We start from the raw sequence: 25,130 nt of genomic DNA on the forward strand, positions 1-25,130 counted from the left end.
ATTTCCTGGTGGCTGGGTGAGCTCACTTGCGTCGTCGTTTGGGGGAAAAAACAAACCAACAACCCCGCACCAGAAAGAAGACGAATTCGGGGAGAGTATGGGGACGAACCAGGAGATGGTGACCTTGGTCATTAAAGCGCCCAACCAAAGATATGAGGACCAAAGGGTCCAGGCAGAGCTGGGCTGGACAATAAAGAAGCTGAAGACGTATCTGAGCGAGAACTACCCGAGTCACCCAGTAAGTAAAGGGCCGAGAGACCAAGTAGATTGAGGGTGGTGGGGAGTGGGAGCATTTCTTGTGTCGCGGGCAGTGGCTTTAATACCAGGTCAGGAACTCGAAGCACAGTCTAAGTGTCTCAACTTTCAAAATAAATCTTATCGGGCCGATTAGGTGGATACCGTTGACGCTTGAGGGCCGCGTGTATAGTTTAGATCAATGTTCCTGTCGAGTTCCGGCCCCTACTTGTTAAGTGTTACGATTGAGGATATATCTGGCAGTGAGGCTACGAGACTTAGAACCGCCCTTTCCAAGCTTTGAGGCCCAAGGAATTCAAAGCTGAGCAAGAACTTTTTAGTGGAGATCGAGCAGAGTTGCCTGAGCTTGGTGGACTTAGTCACTCCTGTACGACACATTGCAGCAATATATTTGCAAGCTGCAGATTCTAGAGTAGAACTGGCCTTGGAGAGATATGAGTAAACTTGTTATGGTGTTATATTCACCACTCGTACTGATACAGGGTGGGTTAAAATGTTGGTCGGAGGAGTGGGGGGTGGAACAGAATTGGCACCTGGGTCAAGACAACACATGCCTGCGCACAAGTCTGTGCTGTCACTGGAGTCGCCAACTCTGGTTGGACCTATTCCTGGAGGTGACACCATCCCCCACAGTCAAACAGCCATTTTAAAAATCATTCTCCAATATTTTTATAGCTAATAAACAAAAATGAAAAATACACACAATTCTTTTAATGTCCCTATGATATTTCTTCTGGGTTGCTCGCGGCCGTGTCCTGGAGATTAATCTTCAATTCCTGGAGACTCCAGGCCAATCCTGGAGGGTTGGCAACCCTATCTGTCACCCATTGTATTCCGGTTTCCACTATTTCACTGACATAGTCTGCACCATGTTCTCCTTCCCCCCCCCCCCTTTTGTTGTACCTTGATTTTAGAGCTGCTGTTGTACCTTGATCAGCGATCTGCTGTTGTACCTTGATCAGAGAGCTGCTGTTGTACCTTGATCAGCGATCTGCTGTTGTACCTTGATCAGAGAGCTGCTGTTGTACCTTGATCAGAGAGCTGCTGTTGTACCTTGATCAGAGAGCTGCTGTTGTACCTTGATCAGAGAGCTGCTGTTGGGGACTCTGTACAATCCCCAACCGGATGTAATGATTCAGACTAAATTGCACTGAACCTAGCACCTGGTGTGAGTGAGGAAGGGTGGACAGGGAAGTGCGTGCTCACTTTGACAGCGCGTACAACAAAAGGAGCGCTGCTCCTTCGTCAGGTGATTTCAAATAAAACTGTTGGACTATAACCTGGTGTCGTGTGACTTCTTACATTTGTCCACCCCAGTCCAACTCCAGCATCTCCACACCACAACAAATAGGGAAGTGAAGCTGCTGTGAGCTTGTTTCGGGGACTAACACGTAAACGTCATGAGATTTTGGATCAAACTCAAAGGTAAAGAGGCCCAGTGTATAATGAAGAAAATACAAGAGCTGCATTTATTTCATTCCCATAAATTTGCTTCCAAATGCAGCGGATCAAGTGGTGGGAGGGAGTTGCTTAGAATCATAGAATGGTTACAGCCATTCGGCCCGGCTCTCTGCAAGAGCACTTCAGTTAGTCCCACTCCACTGCCCTTCCCCCATAGCCCTGCAAATTTCTCTCCTTCAGGTACTCATCCAACTCCCTTTTGAAAGCCACGATTGAGTCTGCCTCCACCACCCTTTCAGGCAGTGCATTCCAGATCCTAACCACTCGCTGCGTAAAAAAGCTTTTTCTTATGTCACCTTTGGTTCTTTTGCCAATCACCTTAAATCTGTGTCCTCTGGTTCTCGACCCTTCTGCCAATGGGAACAGTTTCTCTCTATCTACTCTCTCCAGACCCCTCATGATTTTGAACACCTCTATCAAATCTTCTCTCAATCTTCTCTGCTCCAAGGAGAACAACCCCAGCTTCTCCAGTCTATCAATGTAACTGAAGTCCCTCATTCCTGGACTCATTCTCGTAAATCTTTTCTGCACCTTCTCTAAGGCCTTCACATCCTTACTAAAGTTTGGTGCCCAGAATTGGACACAGTACTCCAGTTGGGGCCGAACCAGTGTTTTATAAAGGTTCATCATAATTTCTATACTTGTTTGCCTTTAGCTGTTAACTATCCGATCAGTTAACTGGAATCTGACATTAACTTTACACTGAATGTTAAACAAAATTTATAGCATCTATATATTGGACAGTTTGTAGGCAAAACGTTGCTATTTGCTTTTCCTACAATTGACTGTAGACACTAAAATTATCCCTTAATTACAGAAATCGCTCAACTTCAGTGTGTTTTGGTGGTTTTTAAAAGTGTTACGATAAAATATGTTTATAATTTTCATACCTGCATTCAACACCATGCTAAATGCACCAAGCCCTGTCCTAAATGAGTGTGTGGAAGTACTGGAAGTTAAGAGTCTGCACTAGTTTAGGATCAGCTTGGATTCCAAAGCTTGACTCTCTCACTGTGCGACTCATAAGGATGGGGAGATAGTCGCGATTTGGTGGAGTGACCTCCGCTCTGAAATGTGAGGGGGGAGGCACCAGATGTTTTGCAATCCTTGTGCATTCTGCAGTCACTGGATACTTCAGGTGGAACCCACACTGTTGCCGTGGCTACAATTTTCATGTCTCCCAATATCTAGTTCTCTGGACCTTTTATAGGAATTCTAATGTGGACCAGAAGTCCATTTTCCTAATTTGGCATCTGCCCCTTTAATCAGGTTAGAATTGTTACTATCTTCACACCCTTTACCCTTTAGATTTGTAAACTGGAGTTCCTGTGATAGCTCTGCAGCTTAAGGCAGTGAGCAGATGAAGTACACAGACTAGGACGATTCCCCAGTCTGTGCTGAGTTAGTGGGTCCCAGTGGGGTGGTGATGGTGGGCAGTGGGGTACTCGATTGGCTTCAGTGCCCTGAGGTCAGGGAGGGCAATATCGGCCCAAGCTCGCATTCTGATAGTCCAGCGCCCCCTTCTGGAAGTGGGCATGCGAAGACGGAATGGCTGTACTACCCCCACACAGTTCAATAGCCTGCTGACGATCACACATGAAGGATAGGTAGCTGGGTGAGGTACTGGAGGGCTCCGGGAGTCGGTGCCTTCAACAGAGGGAACGGGAAGGAGAGAAAGAAAAAAAATTGTAAATGGAAGATTCCGAAGGCATTAGCAGTAGTGCAGCAACATCTGCTGCCACAGATCTGAAAAGTTTCTAAGTACAAATCACAAGGTAACATTGCACTGAAGCAGATATTGTATATTTAGTCTGCCCTTCTGCCCTTACTCCAGTTAGTATGGGATGGCAGTTAGTGTTTAAGGGGAGGCGGGGAGGTGTTCAAGAACACAGCCAATCTGAAAACTGTTACAGCACCAGTGGCCCTTTAAATCGTTGTCCCTGCTCTGATTAAAATGTGCAACACTGACCTTTAAAGTTGACAAATTAGATCCTTTCAAAAAGGGACGCTGTTACTTTAAGACAACATTACCTAATATGTCAGTCAGTGAACAGAATGTGGCTGGGTGATTATAAATGGGGGCTTTTCTCACAGGTTTCGTATCCTGTGATCAGAGGGAGTGAAACGTCTCACCTGTTGATACTCTTACTGCAAAAGTAGGTATGAGTATAAAGCTAGATTTTCCAGTTGTGCTCACACTGACTTTTCATTTAAAATTCTGAACAGGAAGAATTTTCTAGACTCTCCGATGTATTGCGTTTAAAATAAAGCTTTAGATAATTTTGATGAATTATTTAGTTTGCTTTTAAACCCTGAGGTGTGAAGCAGCTACACATTTTATGGATTTCTGACAGCACTGCTGCGTTTGTCACCAATTAAAAAACATTTTTATTTAAAAAAATATAATGAACAATGGGATCCGATGATCTATTGAAGAGTGGAAGTGTATTTTTAATTTTGGAATTTTTTAAAAATTTGTGTTTTGTTTGCCCCAATATTTTAAAATAATCTATAAAATGACCCAGTTTCTCCCCCCCCCCCCCCCGACTCTAGAAATAGCAACTGCTCACCCCCTTGGCCCACTCCCACATTTCTCCGCTGTCTCCCAGTTTGTAAATAGTCACCTGCAAAAGGTCATTGTTGCAACAGAATGAAGCCGGTGTTCACTGCTCACTGTCCATCCATTTTTATAACAGACGCTTCTATACCTTTTTACATGGGTTAAAATGTGTTCTCGCATTACTGGTAATATCTGCAATGTTAACACTGGGCTCACTTACTGTTACACTTATGCTAGTTTGCTTCAATGTTGTGCATTCGCTCCTTGTGATTCTCGTAACTTGCCACCTCAAATTGCCGCACTATCCGATGGCAGACATGTAACCGCCGGTACCTCAGCCTGGTATTATCCAGCTCGGATGCTTTCTCCAGAAACAACCCAGGCTCTGGAAGGACAACATCTGTAATTGTGTGTTTTGTTATGATAGCTGAGTGGACGTAATATGTTGGTTTCACAAGCTCACCATTACATTTCCCAGTGACCACACTGAGTCATTATCCTGCCAGTGCAGTAATCCCACGTTCAGCATTATTTTTACCCTCACCAGAAAGACCAATGTTTAAATTGAACCGATGGACACATCCTAACAGCCCCAGTGATGGCCCTTTTAAAATGCTCTTTGCTCCCACACAAACAAATACTGTCCTGAAGACTGTGAATGTAAAAGAATAGCTGAGGGAGAACAGCACACTTGATAATAGATAGCCTGGTGCTTGGAATGTAACATTCTTTGCCACAAACCATTGTTGAAGCGCAGTCCATAGATTATTTTAAAAGGGAATCAGATAATGCTTGAATATTAAGTGTGGAGAGCAAGCAGGCAGGAGTGTGGAATTGGAGTAGCTGTCTCACGGAGAAAGACACTGGTCCAGACCTGGTCCACTGGGCTGAATGTCCTGTTTCTGTGCTGTAACAGAGAGTCTGGATATATGCTTTATGGTAACATGCTTCATAATGTTTAGCCACTATGGTTTTTAATCCCCCTTTCATCGACAACATGGTCTTTCTACTGCTTTCAGTTACTTCTGCCTATCTGTAAGAAGAGGCCAAAGCTGATGTTACTTTTAGATACAGATTCCAGTCAGCTGGCACTGAGTGTAATGCTATTGCCACACTGCGCCATGTGGCACAGTACCAACCCTACTTCCGCAACTTTGCAGGCATTGCGCCACTGTTGCCTTGTTTGTTTCTAACACTTGGGGGTGGAAGTTGGGCAGAATTCCACAGATGTGCACTTGCGTGTTTGTAAGGACCATTATTTACCACCCAGATTCTACCTGTTGGAAAGAGCTGAAGGGACAGTCAGTTTAAATGGAAAGCAGCCTGCTGAATCACTAAAGGATTCAAAACATTTTTTTAATGAATACGTTCTGAGAAGCAAACAAAGCACGTTATTTATTCTCGCCTACTCTGACACTGGCTGCAGTGACTGCTTTTTTAAAAATTCGTTCTGGGATGTGGGTGGTGGTGAGCCGCCTTCTTGAACCACTGCAGTCCATGTGGTGAAGGTACTCTCACAGTGCTGTTGGGGAGGGAGTTCCAGGATTTTGACCCAGCGACGATGATGTTAATGAGACATCAAATCAAGGCTCCAGCTACCTGTTCAGGTGAATGTTGAAGATTCCCTGCAGTGCAGGCAATTCTCCCGGTGTCCCGGCTAACATTCCTTCCTCAACCAACGCCACCAAAAAAACATTAACTGGTCATTTATCTCCTTGCTGTTTGTGGGATCTTGATATGCACAGCCTGGCTGCTGTGTTTGCCTAATACCCGTCTCCGCAATTCAAAAAGTAACCTTGTGTGAAGCACTTTTACGTTTCTCCGTGATTGGTAAGGTACGATTGTAAATGCAAGACAGTCTTTCTGTTAGAGGCACAGGATGAAAATAGCCTACGGCAGCACTGGCTGTGCTGGCACTCATTACTCATGGTCTAACTTCCTCAGAATCACTCAATCGAATTGCAGCTGTCTGCCTGATTTTAAAGTTGCATTTATATAGCACCTTCGCACATCTCCCAGAAGTGTCTCAAAAGTGCTTCATTAAAAGCAAGTAACTTTGAAGTGCAGTGACACTTGTTATATAGGTAAATATGTTATTTATTATACTGTGACACATTATGCCTTATCCAATTTCCATAATTAATATGAAAAGATCAGGAGCGAATCCAAGACCACTCCGTTTGAATAAACAGCGCCATTGAAATTTCAGGAGGATTGAAAGCAACTCCACAAATCCAGTGCCCACCATGTCTCTGCCTGATCATCTCCTGTGTTTGCTTTTCCAGACTGAACCAGAGCAAAGGCTGATTTATTCGGGGAAGCTGCTGCCTGACCACCTGTTGCTAAAGGATGTGCTACGAAAGGTCAGTATTGCGAGCTCCCACTAGAGGCGAGAAAGAGCAACAAAAAGCACTTCTCATCCTGTAAACGGGTTGTGTGATTCAAATGTATTTAATATCAGTATTCGTCAGTTAGACACTGAAACTTTTGAGTTCAGTGCTCTCATGATTTGGGGAATCATTTATTGCTTCTGTAGTATTTTAATGTGTGCAATTAATGAGGATAGAATTTTCTCCCTTTTAAAGGTGTCTGCCCTGGCTCAGTTGGCAGCACACGTACCTCTGAGTCAGAAGGTTGCGGGTTCAAGGCCCACTCCAGGGACTTGAGCACATAATTTAGGTTGACACTTCAGTGCAGTACTGAGGGAGTGCTGCATTGTCTGAGGTGCCTTCCTTCGCATGAGACGTTAAACCGAGGCCCCGTCTGCTCTCTCTCAAATGGATATAAAAGATTCCATGGCACCATTTCGAAGGAGAAGTGGAGTTCTCCCAGTGTCCTGGCCAATATTTGTCCCTCAACCAATATCACAAAAACAGATGATCTGATCATTTATCTCGAGTGCAAATTGACTGCCGCATTTCCCTACATTAGAACATTGACTACACTTCCAAAAGGTACTTCATTGGCTGTAAAGCGCTTTTGAAATAGCCTGAGGTCGTGAAAGGGCACTATAAAAATGCAGGTTCGTTCTTCTTTCTATCCTTGTGATATGTGTGCATTAACACAATAGTTTGAAGCCGCATAGTTAATGGAATAGTGAGTGGTGACACTGAAGGAGTGTGGTGTTTCACTGAAATACTGTCATTAAGCAAGCATATTTTAGTTGAGTATCTATTACATATCAAGGTGATGATGTCAGTGCAACACTTTATCCAGTTAACACATTCGGTGTCAGCATCCAGTACTCACAGGCCAGCTATAGCACAGATTTGGCAGAGTAAAGTTCCCGAGCAGAGTGCTTGAACTCTAGCCTCAATCCCCTGCAGCACCAGTGAGTCTTCCATTGCCCACACTAACTAGTCCTATGATCCTTCTAATTGGCATTGCCAATCAGCACTGAATTATGCTGTGATCTTGTGGTTGCTAAGAATGTTGTTTGGGTTTACCCAAGATCATATCTGATCAGAGGAGATTTTCGTCTCTGGGCTGGATTTGATCCCAGATGCCAGGGATGAAAGGCTTATGAGCTGAAATGCTGGGCAATAGTAGCTGCTGGTTATCGGGTTCTTGGCCATGCTGGTCACACAACTTACCCAGTTTGCAGCACCCATGTGCTGGAACCATATACAAGCCATACTGTACCATATAAGAAGTGCCATTTACACCTCGTGTATGCTCTTTATGTTTGGATTCATGGACATGTGTCATGGGAATGGGTTACAAAATCATCTGGTACCAAATGAAGTAAACTGAAGACTTCAATCAAACTACATTAACCAGTTGGTGTCTCACTTTGTGATGGTAACATTCAGACATTAGTTATTTACATAAACCTTTCCTCAGCAAGTTATTTCTTTAGTTTTTATTAATGTAAAGAGTTTTGTTGAATAGATTTAGAATTAGCCTTCCCTTTGGAGTTGTGGAAATATAAATTAGAATACAAATTTTAAATGACTGTATTTTGTGGTCTTGCGGACCAATTGCTGCCTGACTGACTCCCAGAAATACCTAGAGTGGGTCTTGTGCTAATTGTCTTGCCTCTCTCATTTGTTTTCCGCAGTGTGACCAGTACCACACCCTTCACCTGGTCTGTAACTTTAAAAGTGGATCCGAATCTACACAGGAAGCGAGTGTGAAGGTAAAAGAAAACAAGGGGGGGTAAGCACACAACGCACATACACACCTGTAAGCAGCACTGTGTAGAATGGGAAGGGATGGTGGCAGCTTTACAAGCCTGCATCACTGTGCAAGTGGGAACTTGGTTCACATCTCGAAGGAAGTTGGCCAAGGAAATTGTGGCTGTTCTTTAGTTTGCTACTCGCTTGTCTAAAATGAGGGCCCTTGTAAATCGCACAATTCAATGTGACTGCCACGGTATCTGCTCACTAGAAGCTTTTAACTGAGCAAAGAACTGCAGCTCCGTCACACTTGTGTAGGAAGCTGGGCATCAGAGATTATTTAGCCATTCCACCCCTTCCATGACTCACTAACGGTGTTGACCTGCCTCTTGTTTTGGTGCCGAGCCCATGTCCCTCTACTCTGTTGAGCCAGAAGTTAGTTGGTTTTTCTTTGTTAATACTTCAACTGATGTTTGGTGTAGATAATCAAAGAGCGAGTGAACGAATGGCCCCACTGAGGCCTCTTGTGCAGTTCTTCCCACCCCACAATTTTCATAGTGAGAGCTAATGACAAGCGAGGGTGGGGGAGGAGGCAACGCTGGGTTGGAAAGTTATGGATATCAAATTTGTGCATTGGTGAATTATCGACCGAGATGCAGACAACAAGTCGGCAGTGTACCAGCACCCTAGCGCTGTTAGACTTAGTAACTCCTCTAAGCCACTTACTCTGGTGACCTTGGAACTCTACCTCTGTGACCATCCTTCAGTCTTTTGTTCTCCAGTGCCCTGACTCTGATCGTGAGTTCAAACCCCATCTCCAGAAACTTGAGCATATAATCTAGGCTGACACTTCAGCGCAGTATTGAGGGAGAATTGCACTGTCGGAGGAGCTGTCTTTCAGATGAGACGTTCAACCGAGGCCCTGTCTGCAATCTCGGATGGATGTAAAAGATCCCCTGGCACTATTTGAAGAACAACAGGGGATTTCTCCCAGTGTCCTGGCCAACATTTCTCCCTCAACCAACACCACCAATTAAAATTACCTGGTCATTCATCTCATTTTGTGGGCCCTTGCTGTGTGCAAATTGATTGCCACGTTTACCTACAAAACAAGTAGTGACGACACTTCAGAAGTAGTTACTTGGCTGTAAAAAGCTTTGGAATGTCCTGAGGATGTGAAAGATGCTACAGAAATGCAAGTTCTTTCTTTCTGTACAACTCCCTCCAATCCACTATTGGTGGCAGAGCCTTCAGGTGCTGGGGCCTTGTGCTGCGGACAACCTCTGTAAACTCCTCTGCTTCTCTCCCTGCCTTTCAAAGCCACCGGAAAACCCATCTCTTTGACCAAACCTTCCAGCCCCTCTTTTAACTTCCACAAAGGTTTGATGGTGATTACTTTCTTCCTCTTTGAAGTGCTTGGGACATTTTCCTACATTCAAAGCACCATATAAATACATGTAAACTGTTGTTAACACCAACACTTGGTGTTTATGCCTAAATCTCGATTCACACACGCAATAGGAAGAAAAGATTAAGGACTGTGGTTCTGTGTTACAGTTTTATTTTTCAAAGTGTATTAACTGGAGTTGTACAGTAGCTGTGCAGTGTAGCACCAAGTATAGTTTTAAAGAGCTAATGAATTCAGGGGCACATTACTGTGCGATGGAGGAAAAAACTCAGCCCAGCGATTGAGTTGGACCACAGGGAAATGCAGTAAGAGGGGGAGTGAAGCTTGTCGCTTCCTGCTTTGAACAGTCACGAAAGCTCTGCCCACAGGATGAGAACAGGTGCTGTGCCGAGCACAGACTGAAACCTATTTTCACAAATGTGGCCCCCCCGCTCTGAAGATTTGCATGTTTGTGGTAAGACAAAGTGCCCAGCTGTTGTGACATGAGTTGAGAGCAAGTTATTTATATCCTAATTGGTTTCAGTCTTCTGCTAAAATCCTACGGAGGAAGAATCTAATTGGAAGTTGTTGCCATTCTGGTTCCTCCTGTTAAATGTTTAGTTTATACCTTGTGTGTTGGAATTGAATAAATCTCATTTTTTGTGAATGGGTTTAGTCAGTGTTGCTGGGGTAGAAATTTATTGTGGTTGGGAATGTTAAATGGGCGACAGTATATAGGCAGCCCGTCTGTTGACTTCAGTGGTAAAGAAAATTGGGCGGAGTGTAAAGCGGGCAGCTGATTCGCTATCGCCCGTTTTGCACTCCCGTCCAAGATCAATTTCTACCCCATTGAGACTTGAGGCTGAGAGGACAGAACCAAAGGGGGTAGTCTTTATTGAATGCCCAGTCTTAAGCAAGTAGTTTGCTCGAGTCCAGGGTGTGGATTGCATCCATTTTAGGATTGAATGGAGCATCGGGCAGAACATGCAACAACATCCTTCCATCGTGTCTACTCTTGGTATTGGAAATCACAAGTCGTGGATTGCAGAATAGAGGAACAAAAACAAAGTTGAGAAAAGCAGAAAGACTCTCACGGAGCTGTAGCTGTGAGTTATTGTTGAGCTGGGGATGGACCAAAATTAACTTTTGCCAAGTGGAAATAGGACTTTTTAATGGGAGACAAAAACAAAATGGCAGACAGGAAGTTTCATTGACATCAGCTTGCTCCTTTGTCCACTGGTCATGTTTCTCTGTATCTGGGTAGCAAGTTGACTTCTCTTTCTATTGCTCCTGTAAGCAGGAATCAGCTGCACCTACAGCCTCCGGCCAGGATACCCTCACTGTCCCCACACCAGTAGCTGCAGATGGCCTCCGACAAAGAGGACCCACCTCCTTCCCTTGGGCGTATGGCGCCTGGTAAGTATGAAGAGAGCCTCCTTCATCACTGACTTGACGTTTTTCTTCATTGGATATGTATTTCATCTGGACTTCAATTTGTCATTGAAAGGCCTGCAGGAGAAGAGCCCCAGAGCCTGGTGGGAATGTCTGGTCTAGCAGTATACAATCTGTACAGCTCTCAGCAAATCGTTTGGTTCCAACAGATGTACGCAAGGCAGTATTATATGCAATAGTAAGTGTTTAACTGACCCAGCGAGTTATCTTTTTAAATGAATGTGAAGGCTTTTCCTGGGGTAATTCCTGCTTCACATCCCTCCTCTTTTTGCCAATTCTGCTCCAGCATTACGACCATAGATTGCTATTGTTTACAAACAGAACTTGCCGATCTCCCCATGGTGTACAGACTGCCATTTACCAAAGGAGCGATTGTATCATGGTGAATGTAGTCAAAAAATCACCCGTAAAATGTACCCATTACTCAGTCAGTTATTGTTATACCTGTATTTGTATTTTTAACTATCTCTGATTTGAAGTTTGAATGCAAGAGAAGGTTATTTAGCAATTTTAATATTCAAAGCTTGCATTTTAATATTGATGTATCACTGCATTGAAATGCCTTTGATCACTCCTCACAACAAGTTTCTTTTGAAATGTAGGGAAATGCAGCAAGTCAATGGAAGTATGCTCCTTCCACCAGTACCTGCATCTGCAGACCAAAGGGGACGTGTCCCCCCTGTGGCAGATGATTAGTGCAGGCAGAGGCTCCTATTCCCAAAGAGATAAGGGACCTGTTGGCGCCAGTAAGTTATCACTTAAGTAATTTTCCACGCCCACCACTACTGTGCTCTGAACCACTCCAAAACAAGGGGACACAATCTTAAAATTAGAGCTGGGCCAAAAGGCTAAGGATACTGGGTCAATTGAAATCTTCAAGACTGAGAGATATAGATTTTTATTAGGTACGGGTATCAAGGGGTATAGATCAAAGGCAGGTAAATGGAGTTGAGGTACTGGCGGAACAGGCTCAAGGGGCTGAATGGCCGACTCCTGTCCCTATGACCAAATCTGCACCTGAAGCTATTCTAATGAGCTGATGCCAGAAAACTGGGTGGAAACAGCACAGTTTCATTGAGTCTGTCTGAGACCCACTTCTAACCACAGGGGAGTACCTATGTTGGAAAATCTAGGCTAGCGTGTCTCCTGACTCGACTGGCCAATACCAAGGGAGATCCACTAGTTCCTTTTAAAGTAAATATTACTAGTAATCGGCCCGCTAGTTGAATAGTAGCCTGAAGTGTTATAAAAGATGTAATTATAAAAGATGTAATAGCAGAGCACTTTGAAAGCAGTGACAGGATCGGATAAAGTCAACATGGATTTACAAAAGATAAATCATGCTTGACTAATCTACTGGAATTTTTTGAGGATGTAACTGGTAAAATAGATAAGGGAGAACCAGTGGATGTGGTGTATTTGGACTTTCAGAAGGCTTTCGATAAGGTTCCACATAAGAGATTAGCGTGCAAAATTAAGGCACATGGGATTGGGGGCAAGGTATTGACTTGGATAGAGAACTGGTTGGCGGACAGAAAGCAAAGAGTTGGAATAAACGGGTCGTTTTCCGAGTGGCAGGCAGTGACTAGTGGGGTACCGCAAGGATCGGTCCTAGGACCCCAGCTGTTCACAATATATATTAATGATCTGGACGAGGGAATTGGATGTAATATCTCCAAATTTGCAGATGACACAAAGCTGGGTGGGAGGGTATGCTGTGAGGAGGATGTCGTGAAACTCCAGTATGATTTGGACAGGTTGGGTGATTGGGCAGAAACATGGCAAATGCACTATAATGTGGATAAATGTGAGGTTATCCACTTTGGTGGCAAAAACAGGAAGGCAGATTATTATTTGAATAGCAATAGATTGGGAGAAGGGGAAGTGCAAAGAGACCTGGGTGTCCTTGTGCACCAGTCGCTGAAGGTAAGCATGCAGGTGCAGCAGGTGGATAAGAAGGCAAATGGTATGTTGGCCTTCGTAGCAAGAGGGTTCGAGTACAGGAACAAGGATGTCTTGCTACAGTTGTACAGGGCCTTGGTGAGACCGCTCCTTGAGTATTGTGTGCAGTTTTGGTCGCCTTATCCGAGGAAGGACGTTCTTGCCATGGAAGGAGTGCAGCGAAGATTCACCAGGCTGATACCTGGGATGGCAGGAATGACGTATGAGGAGAGATTGTGTCGATTGGGCTTATACTCACTGGAGTTTAGAAGATTGAGAGGGGATCTCATCGAAACCTATAAAATGTTGTCAGGCCTGGACAGACTAGATGCAGGAAGGATGTTTCTGATGGCCGGGGAGTCCAGAACCAGGGGTCATAGTCTAAGGATAAGGGGTAAGCCATTTAGGACTGAAATGAGGAGGAATTTCTTCACCCAGAGAGTGGTGAACCTGTGGAATTCTCTGCCACAGAGGGCGGTGGAGGCCAGGTCATTAAATATATTCAAGAAGGAGTTGGATATATTTCTTAAGGCTAAAAGGATCAAGGGATATGGGGAGAAGGCAGGGACAGGGCACTGAATTTGGATGATCAGCCATGATCTCATTGAATGGCGGAGCAGGCTCGAAGGGCCAAATGGCCTACTCCTGCTCCTATCTTCTATGTTTTGGGGCTAATGAAACTCTTCAGGTTACATCTGTAACCCTTGGGCCAATTGTTTTTTTTATTTATTCCTGGGATGTGGGCGTCGCTGGCAAGACCAGCATTTATAGCCCATCCCTAGTTGCCCTTGAGAATGTCGTGGTGTGCTGCCATCTTGACCCGCTGCAGTCCGTGTGGTGAAGGTACTCCCACAGTGCTGTTAGGTAGAGTTCCAGGATTTTGACCCAACGACGATGAGGAACGGCGATATAATTTCAAGTCAGGATGGTGTGTGACTTGGAGGGGAACTTGGAGGTGTTTGTCCAGTGCAGTCAACATCCATCCAGTAACGGAGCACGTCGGATATTACCTGATTTATTTCTGAATTTTAATTTTATTTTTACAGTCAGGCTGCAGTTGCTGCTGCCACCAACTCCCAGCAACAACCGGTGGTCACCCCAGGGACCCCTGTGGCACTGCCCAACCAGCCTCCTCTGGTCAACCTTCCCGCAGATCAGAATGCCCCACTGCCTCAACTCAACAACCCACCAGCTAACCAGAACCTACGGATGAATGCTCAGGGGGGCCCTGTGATGGATGACGACGAGGAGTTGAACCGTGACTGGCTGGATTGGCTTTACTTAACCGCCCGCGCCTGCTTTTTCCTCAGCATTGTGTACTTCTACTCGTCTCTGAGCCGTGTGGTGTTGGTGGTGAGCGCCATTCTGCTGATGTACCTGTAAGTATTCTGCAGTGCCCTGAAGCACCTGACACCAACTTTTAAATCCAACCAGCCCTTTATTAGCCGCGCAACCCCGTGTATTTAATTCTTGGTTCGATCTTGTTCGCACACCCGAGCTTTATGTGCGGTCAGGCTGCCAACTCTCCAGGAATTAAAGATTCATCTCCTGGACACTGCAAGGAAAAACAGAGTGGCACTTCCTTTGAACACTTTGTTTATTAGTTATAAAAGTCTTGGAGAATGGGGGAGGGAAGGTTGTTTGACTGGGCGGGGCAGTTGGAGTTGGCCACCCTATGTTTGATGCCATTGCCTGTGCGGTGATGTTACTGCATTGCTGACTACATTATTACACTCTTCACCTGTTTACTAACCTGGTCAATTGGCTTGTGGGATTGACACCAGTGACAGTGACTCTTTAAACAGTGACATCCGTAAAAACAACTGGTTAAACCCACGAACGGCATTATTTCCGAAGAACACTGCAGATTTACAATCTGACACAATGTTTGGCATTAATTATGTCGGTAATAACTTTTATTTTTACTTCAATTATTAGCCACTCCCATCATCCACACCCCCTCTCCTGGCCATAGCATCGCAATGAACCTGGATCACAGGCGTAACCATGAAACCAACACTGGGTCAACGCTGTTCTATAGTAAACTGATGAGGAGTGAATGAGAGCAGCCTTGGGTAACTGTCCCATTCTCAATTTCTTCCTGTCCCTAGTCATCCCTGTGAGGGGGCGGTGCCCTGTGAAATATTCCAATATGGTGAAAGTTGGTGTGTTTTGTGTGGAAGGAAGAGAGAATTCGCTCTGGTGGGATTTACACCTGAGGATGTTGGGGGTAGCTGGAATGAGGTCAACAGGAGCTGGGAGAGTTGGTGTACAGTGTGCTTTATTTGATGACGTGGCTTCTTTGAGTTGGCTTGTGGCTTGTTTGTGTTTTTGCAGCTTGGTTGATGTATCTCGGTGGACTGTACACAGACGGGTCAGGGTTCAGTAAACTAAATGCTGCAAAGTCCAATAGATCCAGTGACCAGAGATCAGCCCTACTACTGAGGCCAATGCTAAGCACTAAACACTAGGGGGGGGGGAAATTCCGTTCATTAGCACCTCCCATTAGCGCCCTAAGAGGGTGCAAAACAACTAGTGCCCGGGCGTGGCGCTGCTAACGCCTCCCGTGAAATTCAGCAGGAGGTTAGCAGCGGCGGTAACTGGTAGCGCCTCACGGCGCTGCGCCTCCGGCGATGACATCATTGCCGTGCGCAGCGCCCGGCTCACGCCCCAGCCGCGATCTTCGGTAGCGCCCCCTGACTTACCGCCGGACGCTATTTCCGGCAGGGTCAAAGGGGCCTACTTGCTGCCGGGGCGGTGCTAATTAAACGTGAGGTGTCGGGTGGCCATTTTTGTTGCTGGCCGCCTGCCAGCACTTGCCCCCGTTGCCGTTCCCCCCCCCCGCGGAGTGCCAGCTGTGCTCCGTGAGCCTGGCACGTCTCTTGAGTGCTGGGCTCGTTTGCCAGCACTCTGATCCCTGGTGGCCCCTCCCCTTTAATAAGGGGAGGAAGGCCTGTAGTACCGTGGCACGTAGCGTCGCGCTATTCACTTGCAGCACCACAAGAGGGAGGCGGGGCGCTTCCAGTAGCACTCCGCCTCCCTCTTGGGGAGCTACCAGTGAATTTCTGGCACCAGTGAAGTTAGCGCCCTAAAGGGGGGCGCGACCCAATTTTGCCCTATAGGGCTCTGATTACTGCCTGCATTATGCTCTGTTGAGTTTCTTTCTATTCTTTAATCTCATTTAAGGTTTGCTAGATTCAACGCTGTTTTCAAGCCTTCTATTTATTTCTATTACTAATAGCTGAAGTAAAATGGCCTCTTACATCCACATTGTTGATGCTATTTAGTATTTTAATGATCCTGATCGTGTTCCATCTCAACCTTTTATCTACTGGAAACCAGCAGTATGGAAAAGATTCACAGTAATATATCAACTTTTTTGAAGAGATTTTTTTAGAATCTTCTCTTGAGATTGCTATGGTTGTATAATGCATATTAAACTTGGCCCCCCATCCAGAAACACTACATAGGGAATGACCAGTTGTGCAGATATTTTATTTCAGTGTTGACCGGCTATTCGACTGTGAGAGAATGATCCAAGCCCAACCCAGCCCACACCTGACATACAAACACACGGGGGGGGGGGGGGGTTTAATTTTATGGGTGGGCATAAAACAGGCAACAGTGAATCAGCAGTCTGTTTTACACCACACCTGATTTTTCTTTTCCAGTGGAGTAGATAATCGGCCAAGGTATAAAGTGGGCTGCCAATTCATTCATGCCTGTCTATTGCCCACTGATAAAAGTTTAAATTACCCACAAGATGCTTCCAGTGGGGAAGGGGATCACTGGATAGTGATTGGTTGATTAATAACCCCCCACCCCGCAGCCTTGCCCAAAGGCACAGAAACCAACTGTGGCATCCCTATGCCACCCCAGCTGAGGTTAACTAAATCAGCACCTTCCTGATTTATAGAGCTCAGTACTGCACCAAGCGATACACTTAGTTATTAAGCCTTCCCAAGCAAGTGTTCGGCCTTGAAATCTGATGGGATTCAGCTCCATACACTAGCAGATAATTCTCCGAGTTTGTTTTAATGTACAGTTTTGTTACACTCAGTGTCAGGGAAGCAGAGTCTCCTACGGAAACCTGTTGCAAACTAAATGCCGTGTTATCCTCCAGGTGTTGAATAGTCCTTCTTCCTAGGGGCTACTTGCTTACTGTTTGCCTGATAACTAAAGGTGTGTCATGTGGTTTCCCTGCAGGCATCGTGCTGGTTGGTTCCCGTTCAGGCATCCAGCACCAGTACAGCCAGTACCAAATGACAATGGGCCAGCGGAGGCAGCCAATCCGAATCACGAAAACCAGGAAAATCAGGAACACCAGGAGAATCGAGATAACCAGGATAATGTGCAAGAAGAGGTCAGTGGAATTTACACACAGTTTATTTGAATAGAGGACAGAGAGTTGGTAACACAGCAGCTATTAGAGTTCAAATAAATGATTGCAGTTCTTTTTGGCAATATTATAAGCCTCTTCCTTTGATCTGATACTAACTTTAACTTATCTTGTTAGCCAAGGTTGGACCACTTTTCCTGTGGGGCTTTTGTACCTTAAAGGAATGTATATTTGTTGTAAATGATGTATTAATTCTTTAAATGCTAGCCATTGTTTCTCTACCGTCATACCTTTTAATGTAGTTTCCTAATCTACCTTGGCCAACTCGCCCCTCATACCCACGTAGTTTGCTTTGCTTAGATTTAAGACCCTAGTTTTGGATTTATCTAAATCACTTTCAAACTCAATATAAAATTCTTTCATATTATGGTCACTCTTCCCTAAAGGCCCCTTTACTACAAGGTTATTAATTAACCCTTTCTCATTGCACAATACTAGATCTAAAATAGCCTGTTCCCTAGTTGGTTCCTCAACACACTGATCTAGAAAACTATCTTATATACATTCCATGAATTCGCCTTCCATGTCATTACTGCAAATCTGGTTTACCCAGTCTATATGTAGATTAAAGTCCCCCATGATTACTGTATTACCCTTGTTAAATGCGCCTCTTTATAAAATGCTCAACACCCAACACTGTACCTTACAAACAAGCCACGAAGCTTATTCTACGTATCCCTAATGTAAAGAATGTGGCAGAACAGGAGATTGAAACTTGAAACCTTCAATATATACTGTACAGCCTCCATGTCATTTTTCCTGTTGTACCTTTGTAATACATGTCACATTGATCATTATGGTTCCCTTTGCTGAGTAGGAACCTATATAAAGCACCCTAAATAAATCGGATCAATGCCCAGTCCCTAATGGACAAGATGCTCTCTGCTTCATTGCATCTAGCATTTAAAGAATTAATACATAATTTACAACAAATATACATTCCTTTAAGGTACAAAAACCCCACAGGAAAAGTGGTCCAACCTTGGCTAACAAGATAAGTTAAAGATAGTATTAGATCAAAGGAAGGGGCTTATAATATTGCCAAAAAGAATAGTAAGCCTGAGGATTGGGAGGATTTTAGAATTCAGCAAAAGAGGACCAAGAAATTGATAAGGAAAGAGAAAAAAGAATATTAGAGTAAATTAACAAGAGACATAAAAACAGATTGTAAACATTTCTGTAGGTATGTAAATAGGAAGAGATTAGTGAAAATAAATGTCGGCCCATTAGAGGCAGAGGCAGGCAAAATTATAATGGGCAATAAGGAAATGGCTGAGACATTAAACAAATACTTTGTATCTGTAGAAGACACAGTAGAAGACATAAAAAACACCCCAGAAATAATGGGGAACCAAGGGTCTAGAGAGAATGAGGAACTTAAAGAAATCAGTATAAGTAAAGACATAGTACTGGAGAAATTAATGAGACTAAGTGACGACAAATCTCCTGGACCTGATGACCTGCATCCTAGGGTTTTAAAAGAAGTAGCTGCAGAGATAGTGGATGCACTGGTATTAATCTTCTAGAATTCCCTAGATTCTAGAACAGTCCCCAAGGATTGGAAGGCAGCAAACATAACCCCGCTATTTAAGAAAGGAGCACGAGAAAAAATGGGGAACTATAGGCCAGTTAGCCTGACATCAGTACGCAAAATGCTAGAAAATATTGTTAGGGATGTGGTAACTGGGCACTTGGAAAATCATAATATGATTTGGCAGAGTCAACATGGTTTTATGAAAGAGAAATTGTGTTTGACAAATCTGTTCAAGTTTTTCGAAGATGTAACTAGTGGGATGGATAAGGGGGAACCAGTGGATGTCATATATTTGGATTTTCAAAAAGCATTCGATAAGGTGCCACACAAGAGGTTATTACACAATTAGGACTCATGGTATTGGGGTAATATATTAGCATGTATTGAGGATTGGTTAATGGACAGAAAACAGAGAGTAGGAATAAACAGGACTTTTTCGAGTTGGCAGGCTGTAACCAGCGGGGTACCGCAAGGATCAGTGCTTGGGCCTCAGCTATTTACAATCTATATTAATGACTTAGATGGAGGGACTGAATGTAACGTATCCAAGTTTGCTGATGATACAAAGTTAGGTGGGAAAGTAAGCTGTGAGGAGGACGCAAAGAGGCTGCAGAGCTATATAGACTGGTTGACTGTTGGGCAAGAACATGGCAATTGGAATACAATGTGGGGAAGTGTGAAGTTATCCACTTTGGTAGGAAAAACAAAAAAGCAGAATATTTTTTGAATGGTGAGAGATTGGGAAATGTTTGCACTCAGAGGGACCTGGGTGTCCTTGTACATGAATTACAGAAAGCTAACATGCAGGTACAGCAAGCAATTAGGGAAGAAAATAGTATGTTAGCTTTTGTTACAAAGGGATTAGAGTATAAAAGTAAAGAAGTCTTACTACAGTTATACAGGGCAACAAAGGTTCACTAGACTGGTTCCTGGGATGAGGGGATTAGCCTAAGAGGAGAGATTGAGCAGACTAGGATTATATTCCCTAGAGTTGAGAAGAATGAGAGGTGATCTAATTGAAACATATAAAATTCTTAAGGGGCTTGACAGGGTTAATGCTGAGAAAATGTTTTCCAAGTCTAGTGAACCTTCGTTGCACTCCCTCTAAGGCAAGTATGTCTTTCCTAGGTAAGGTGACCAGAACTGTACAAAGTACTCCAGGCGTGTCTTCAGCTGTCTGGGCCCTAAGTTCTGGAATTCTCTCCCCAAACCTCTCCACCTCTCTCTCCTTAAGACGCTTCTTATAACCTATCTCTTTAACCAAGTTTTTGGACACCTGTCCTAATTTGTGGCTCGGTGTCAAATATTGTCTGATGTGAAGTGCCTTGGGACGTTTTAAAGGTGCTATGTAAATACAAGTTCTCTTATTGGGTGGGAAAGTCTTTAAAAGCTGCGGAATAAACAAAAACTCTGCACGCTTGATTCAAGTTAAATTATGGTGTTACGGTTTAATGTGTGCGTGTGTGTGTGACTAATTGAATGAAGCTCTGATTTCCTCGGTCTGTGGGTTGCAGAGCGGAACACCGGATCAAGATCTTGAAGTAGCGAGTAACTCTGGAAGCAATGATGAGACACAGACCGCACTGGTGCCTGAGGCTGAGGTGGATAGGACCACGCTTGCGAATAAGACCTGGGTGTTCTTCAAAACCTTCTTTTCTTCTTTGGTTCCTGAAGGTCCCCAGGCTGTGGCGAACTAATTCCAAGTATATGCAGGACTGCTGTGTGTTCTTTTTTTTTAAATAGTGCAATCCTAGTTTCAGTGCTTCCGGGCATTGTGCAAAATGAGATCAGATGAGATCCACGGATGTTGCCTGACTTGCTGAGTTTTTCCAGCATTTTCTGTTGTTATTTCAGAATGTTTCTGTTGTGACTGGGTCTCTGAATTTGATTCTATATGGAGCGCAGAATAGTATGTGATATAAAGGTGTAAATTTTGTAAATTATTAGAGGAAAGATATAGAACTATTATAAAATGTGCAATTTTGGGACTCTTCCAGCCTATCTGAAGCTGTAAATTGGATCATGTAATGACTCCACAGTGTGTTGACAGTTTACAGTCTCTCTAACAGCTGTGGCCAACAGCAGTTTTAACTCCGGCAAATATGGCTTCACACGGTTAAAAGTGCTTTTTCGCTCCTGTGCAAGTTTAAAGATGACCATTTACTGGAACCTTTACTACTGTTGATACCTTTGCAAAGTTGTATATCTAGTTTTCACCTTACAAATCAAAACGCACAATAAAAGAGTTTTGATGTAAAGGAGACCTGCCTGCTCCGAGGGATCTGCTTTCTCTGATCCACTTCTAGTTCCTGTTCAAAGCTGCTCTGCTGGGTCTTTTGGTTTTCATTAAACGATGCTGACTAGGAGTGCTGGAAGTCATGAGTCAGATTATAAAACCACACAATGTAGACTTCTGTTCCATTGGCGGAGGGTTCCAGCGGTGCCAGGAGTCTTTCAGTATCTCACCCAAATACCCATTCTTTACATGCAAACTTTACAGTTCTCGGCAGGATATTGAACCATGGGGTGAAGCACAACGGAGGCTGGTTTTCTTCACCTGATGTCTGCGCACACACATTGCAGCAAGGGTCACTCACTCAGGATTTGAAATCCCAACCACCCCCCCACCCATCTTCTCTACCCAGGCCGATTATAGTGCCCCAACTGCAATCAGCTAATTCAACACAGACCAGGGACAAAACCTGGGGGCTGCCTGATCTGAATCATTACCACACTAGGCAGTTATTTATCAACATAGCTTGTCTTTTTTAAATTTCCATATTAAAGACTAATGAACCAAAGTATAATATTTTCTGAGCATAAGTTCTAGTTGGCCCAGATTGTGTGTCTGTGTGTGTGTAACTTCCCCCTTGGCATTGGTCTCCCCGTGTCACCTACCACCCACCCCCCGCCATTAACTATCCTATTGTTGATTGGCCAAGAGTAGCATCACTTGTATAATGAGCCAGAATTTGCAAACATCAGAACTAAAGCTGCAGAAACACCCATCCCCCGCCCTGCCTGCCTATCCCACCCATCCCCCACCCTGTCTATCGCACCCATCCCCCACCCTGCCTGCCTATCCCACCCATCCCCCGCCCTGCTTGTCCCACCCCGCCCCCACCCTGCCTATTTCCACTCATCCCCCGCCCTGCCTAGCCCACCCATCCCTCAACCTGCCTGCCTATCGTACCCATCCCCCACCCTGCCTATCCTACCCCGCCCCCAACCTGCCTATTTCCACCACTCCTCCTCCACCCGCCCCCCCCCCCCCCCCCCCAAATCATTGTACTGCTGCAGGCGAGTGACTAGCTGGAGATTGCAGCTGCTGCTTTGTTCTGACAGTCGGAGAGTCGAACGATGCTGACAATACCTGGAGAGGCCTCACCTCGGGAACTCGGAGAGTGGAACTCTTCATCTGCAGGTGTTTCGTCAGTAATTTATGTACAATCCTGTGTGAGATTCTGGTTCTCACGACAGCACACCGTGATATCAGGCCTGCATATTTAATGATGCATCACATGCCTCAGCTTAAACATTCTGGGGGGGATTTTAACCCCAAAAACAAGTGGTTTGGGGTCGGGTGGGAGATTAAAGAGTTAAAAAAACGGAAACCCGAAAAAAAACCAGAACTTTCAAATGTTAACCAGGCCCTACCGTTAAATTCAGCAGGGCCTGCGGGAAACCCTTTTATACCAGGTTTTTTGACCGCTTTCTAGTTCCACCCTCGACCCACCTCCAAATTAAAATTCCAGCCTCTGCTTCTGCTAGAGGTGAGTGAACAGCTCCTGCAATTGCTCTATTGTACAACTGAAATTAACATCCTGATGATCCAAGTTGAATGGAGCAAAATTTACAGACCATTAATTTTTCAACCTAGTCCCTAGTCACCCCTCTTCCTAAAATGGGAGGAGGCCCGTGTGGAGCATAAACACTGGCATAGGCCAGTTGGGCCAAATATAAATTTTATGTAAAATGCCCTCGATATTAAAATTCCAAATATTTATCAATCAATCACTCCATTGTCTGCTTACTGCTGGGACTACCTTTTAAGACAATGAAGTGTTCCATTTTATGATGCTGTAAAGATTGACTTTGACCTTATCCTGCTCGCTTCACAGATTGATGCTCCAGGAATCTTCCCTGGATAATGGTTGAGGGCTGTTCAGCCAGGGAGGCTGGAGCAATGTTCACTGTCTGGTGGAATTACTGTTTGTGGCACCTTTGGTTGCTGTTTTGTTTTTTGTCGAGCCCAAATCTGAAGGTAGGAGTGAGCTCAAGGGTTGAATTCTGGTGTTTCCTTTGTTACTGATGAAAATTCATCAAAGATGTTCAGAACTAATCCCTCTGCATCATAAGGCATGGAAAAGAAGTAGAAACAAAGGCACTTCAGTTGTAAAATCCAGACATTTAATAATGTCTAGTTTGCATTCTAAAAATTTCAAAACCAGTCTCTGTCTCCTAAAGACGAATTGATGGCAGTCCTAGTGCTATAATTACGTTATTCATCTAATCTCATGGAAGAATGGAAGCTCTATCTAATCTTTACATTTCATATAGAAACTTAGGGAGCTTGCACGCTAGACTTAGGAGGGTTTGTTAATGACCTGATATTGGGTAAACTCGGTCTTTATTCCCGTTTTATAGCATCTTTTCCCTCGTCCCTGCTCTTCCCCACCTCCACCCCCCGACCTCCCACTCACCTGTTGGAAGTTCCAGTCAGAGTAGTGTACCACAGCTCGACACTGAATGCTTTTGGTCCAGTCCTAGCTGCCTATCTAATTAAACCTCAGCTCAAGACAGTGCAGAGACAATCTACTGCATGATGGCCACTGCATCTCCTTTTGCTAATGACGGAAGTGCGACCCTGTGTAACTTCAAACATTTCCGTGTACCAACAAATACTGTGGAAGTGCACTTTTTTTTGCTAAATAATAAATGATGTTGATGTATTTTAGGTACTTAATTATTCATAGTCAATTTACATTACCAAATAACATTAAAAACATAATTAGTGGGAAAGACTTGTGGCAAAGTAAAAAATGTTAATAGTTTCCAGTGCCCTCACCATTTCTGACTTTTTTGAATTTTTTAAAATGTTTCCCTTCTTCTCTGGCCAATTTTCTCCCCTTGTCATAAAAACGCTGGGGTAGTATCTTGTCCAATTGGCCATTCTTCATTTGTGAGCCTAGATAGCCAGTGTCGACAGGAATTTAAGTTTCTTTTAACGTGTTGTTAATATAAATTAACTATGAAGGACACTTGCTAATGAAGAACATAACCGTCATCCAGTATTTCGGGGCTCCAGATATCACTGGAGGGGCCCTACAGTATATGGGAATTCCATATTTACAATTTTCCCTCCACGGGTCTATTTAAAATAAATAAGTTTTTTACTCCCAAAATAGCTGTTGAGAATTAAAGAACCTTCCTCTCCATGACCCCTGACCTTTCACTTTGCCTCCCCATGCTGCTCAAATGAATGGAGCCATTATGATTGAAGTGTCTGCCCAAATTGGTGTTTTTTTGTGTAACACACCAGATTAAAACAATGGGTTTGTTGATGCATTCCAGTAACATTCATTCATAATTGGTTGAAATGGCTCCATTCATTTGAGGCCAGCCGGAGGGGAGTAGTTGCCATGGGACCCAGATCTGGGAATGTGGCAGCAGGTTCCATTGGCAGCTCAAATGGCCAATTCCCAACATGGAGAGCTGGGGCTGGGAAGTCAGAGGTCAAGTCTTTGGCTTCCTGTCTAGCTGGGACAAAAAGACAATCTGCTGTAATTTTGGAGTGTAAACAGTCACACAGAGAGAGAGTTCTCTCTCACTAAGATTAGAGCTGACTAGTTTCAGGGATTTGCTAGTTTTTAATATGAATGTAACCTATAAATAGAATAGAGTGACGTGCTTTGTTATTTTCTACATGACGAGGAGCATTATGAAATAAATTAAAACATATTCAAAGCTATATTATGTTCATATTACACGTAAAATAAATCAGTTTGTTGGTTTACAGTTGG

General features: G+C 44.2%; 1 protein-coding gene across 2 annotated transcripts; it reads left to right on the top strand.

The window, feature by feature from the left end:
• Positions 1 to 97: 97 nt before the first annotated feature.
• Positions 98 to 25,130, top strand: herpud1 (homocysteine-inducible, endoplasmic reticulum stress-inducible, ubiquitin-like domain member 1). Of its 2 annotated transcripts, none has more exons than XM_085991225.1 (8): positions 98 to 238; positions 6,562 to 6,639; positions 8,337 to 8,414; positions 11,079 to 11,197; positions 11,289 to 11,411; positions 14,221 to 14,553; positions 17,381 to 17,537; positions 20,622 to 25,130. In XM_085991225.1, the coding sequence occupies exons 1-8, from the start codon at positions 98 to 100 to the stop codon at positions 20,802 to 20,804; spliced, it is 1,212 nt and encodes a 403-aa protein (XP_085847351.1). In that variant the 3' UTR covers positions 20,805 to 25,130. The 2 variants fall into 2 exon arrangements, with proteins under 2 accessions (XP_085847351.1, XP_085847352.1); XM_085991226.1 differs by having other exon boundaries at positions 11,082 to 11,197.

Source organism: Somniosus microcephalus, chromosome 6 (assembly GCF_052327205.1).
Source record: "Somniosus microcephalus isolate GS21.2 chromosome 6, FLI_Smic_1.0, whole genome shotgun sequence".
In the NCBI taxonomy this organism is placed as follows: domain Eukaryota; kingdom Metazoa; phylum Chordata; class Chondrichthyes; order Squaliformes; family Somniosidae; genus Somniosus; species Somniosus microcephalus.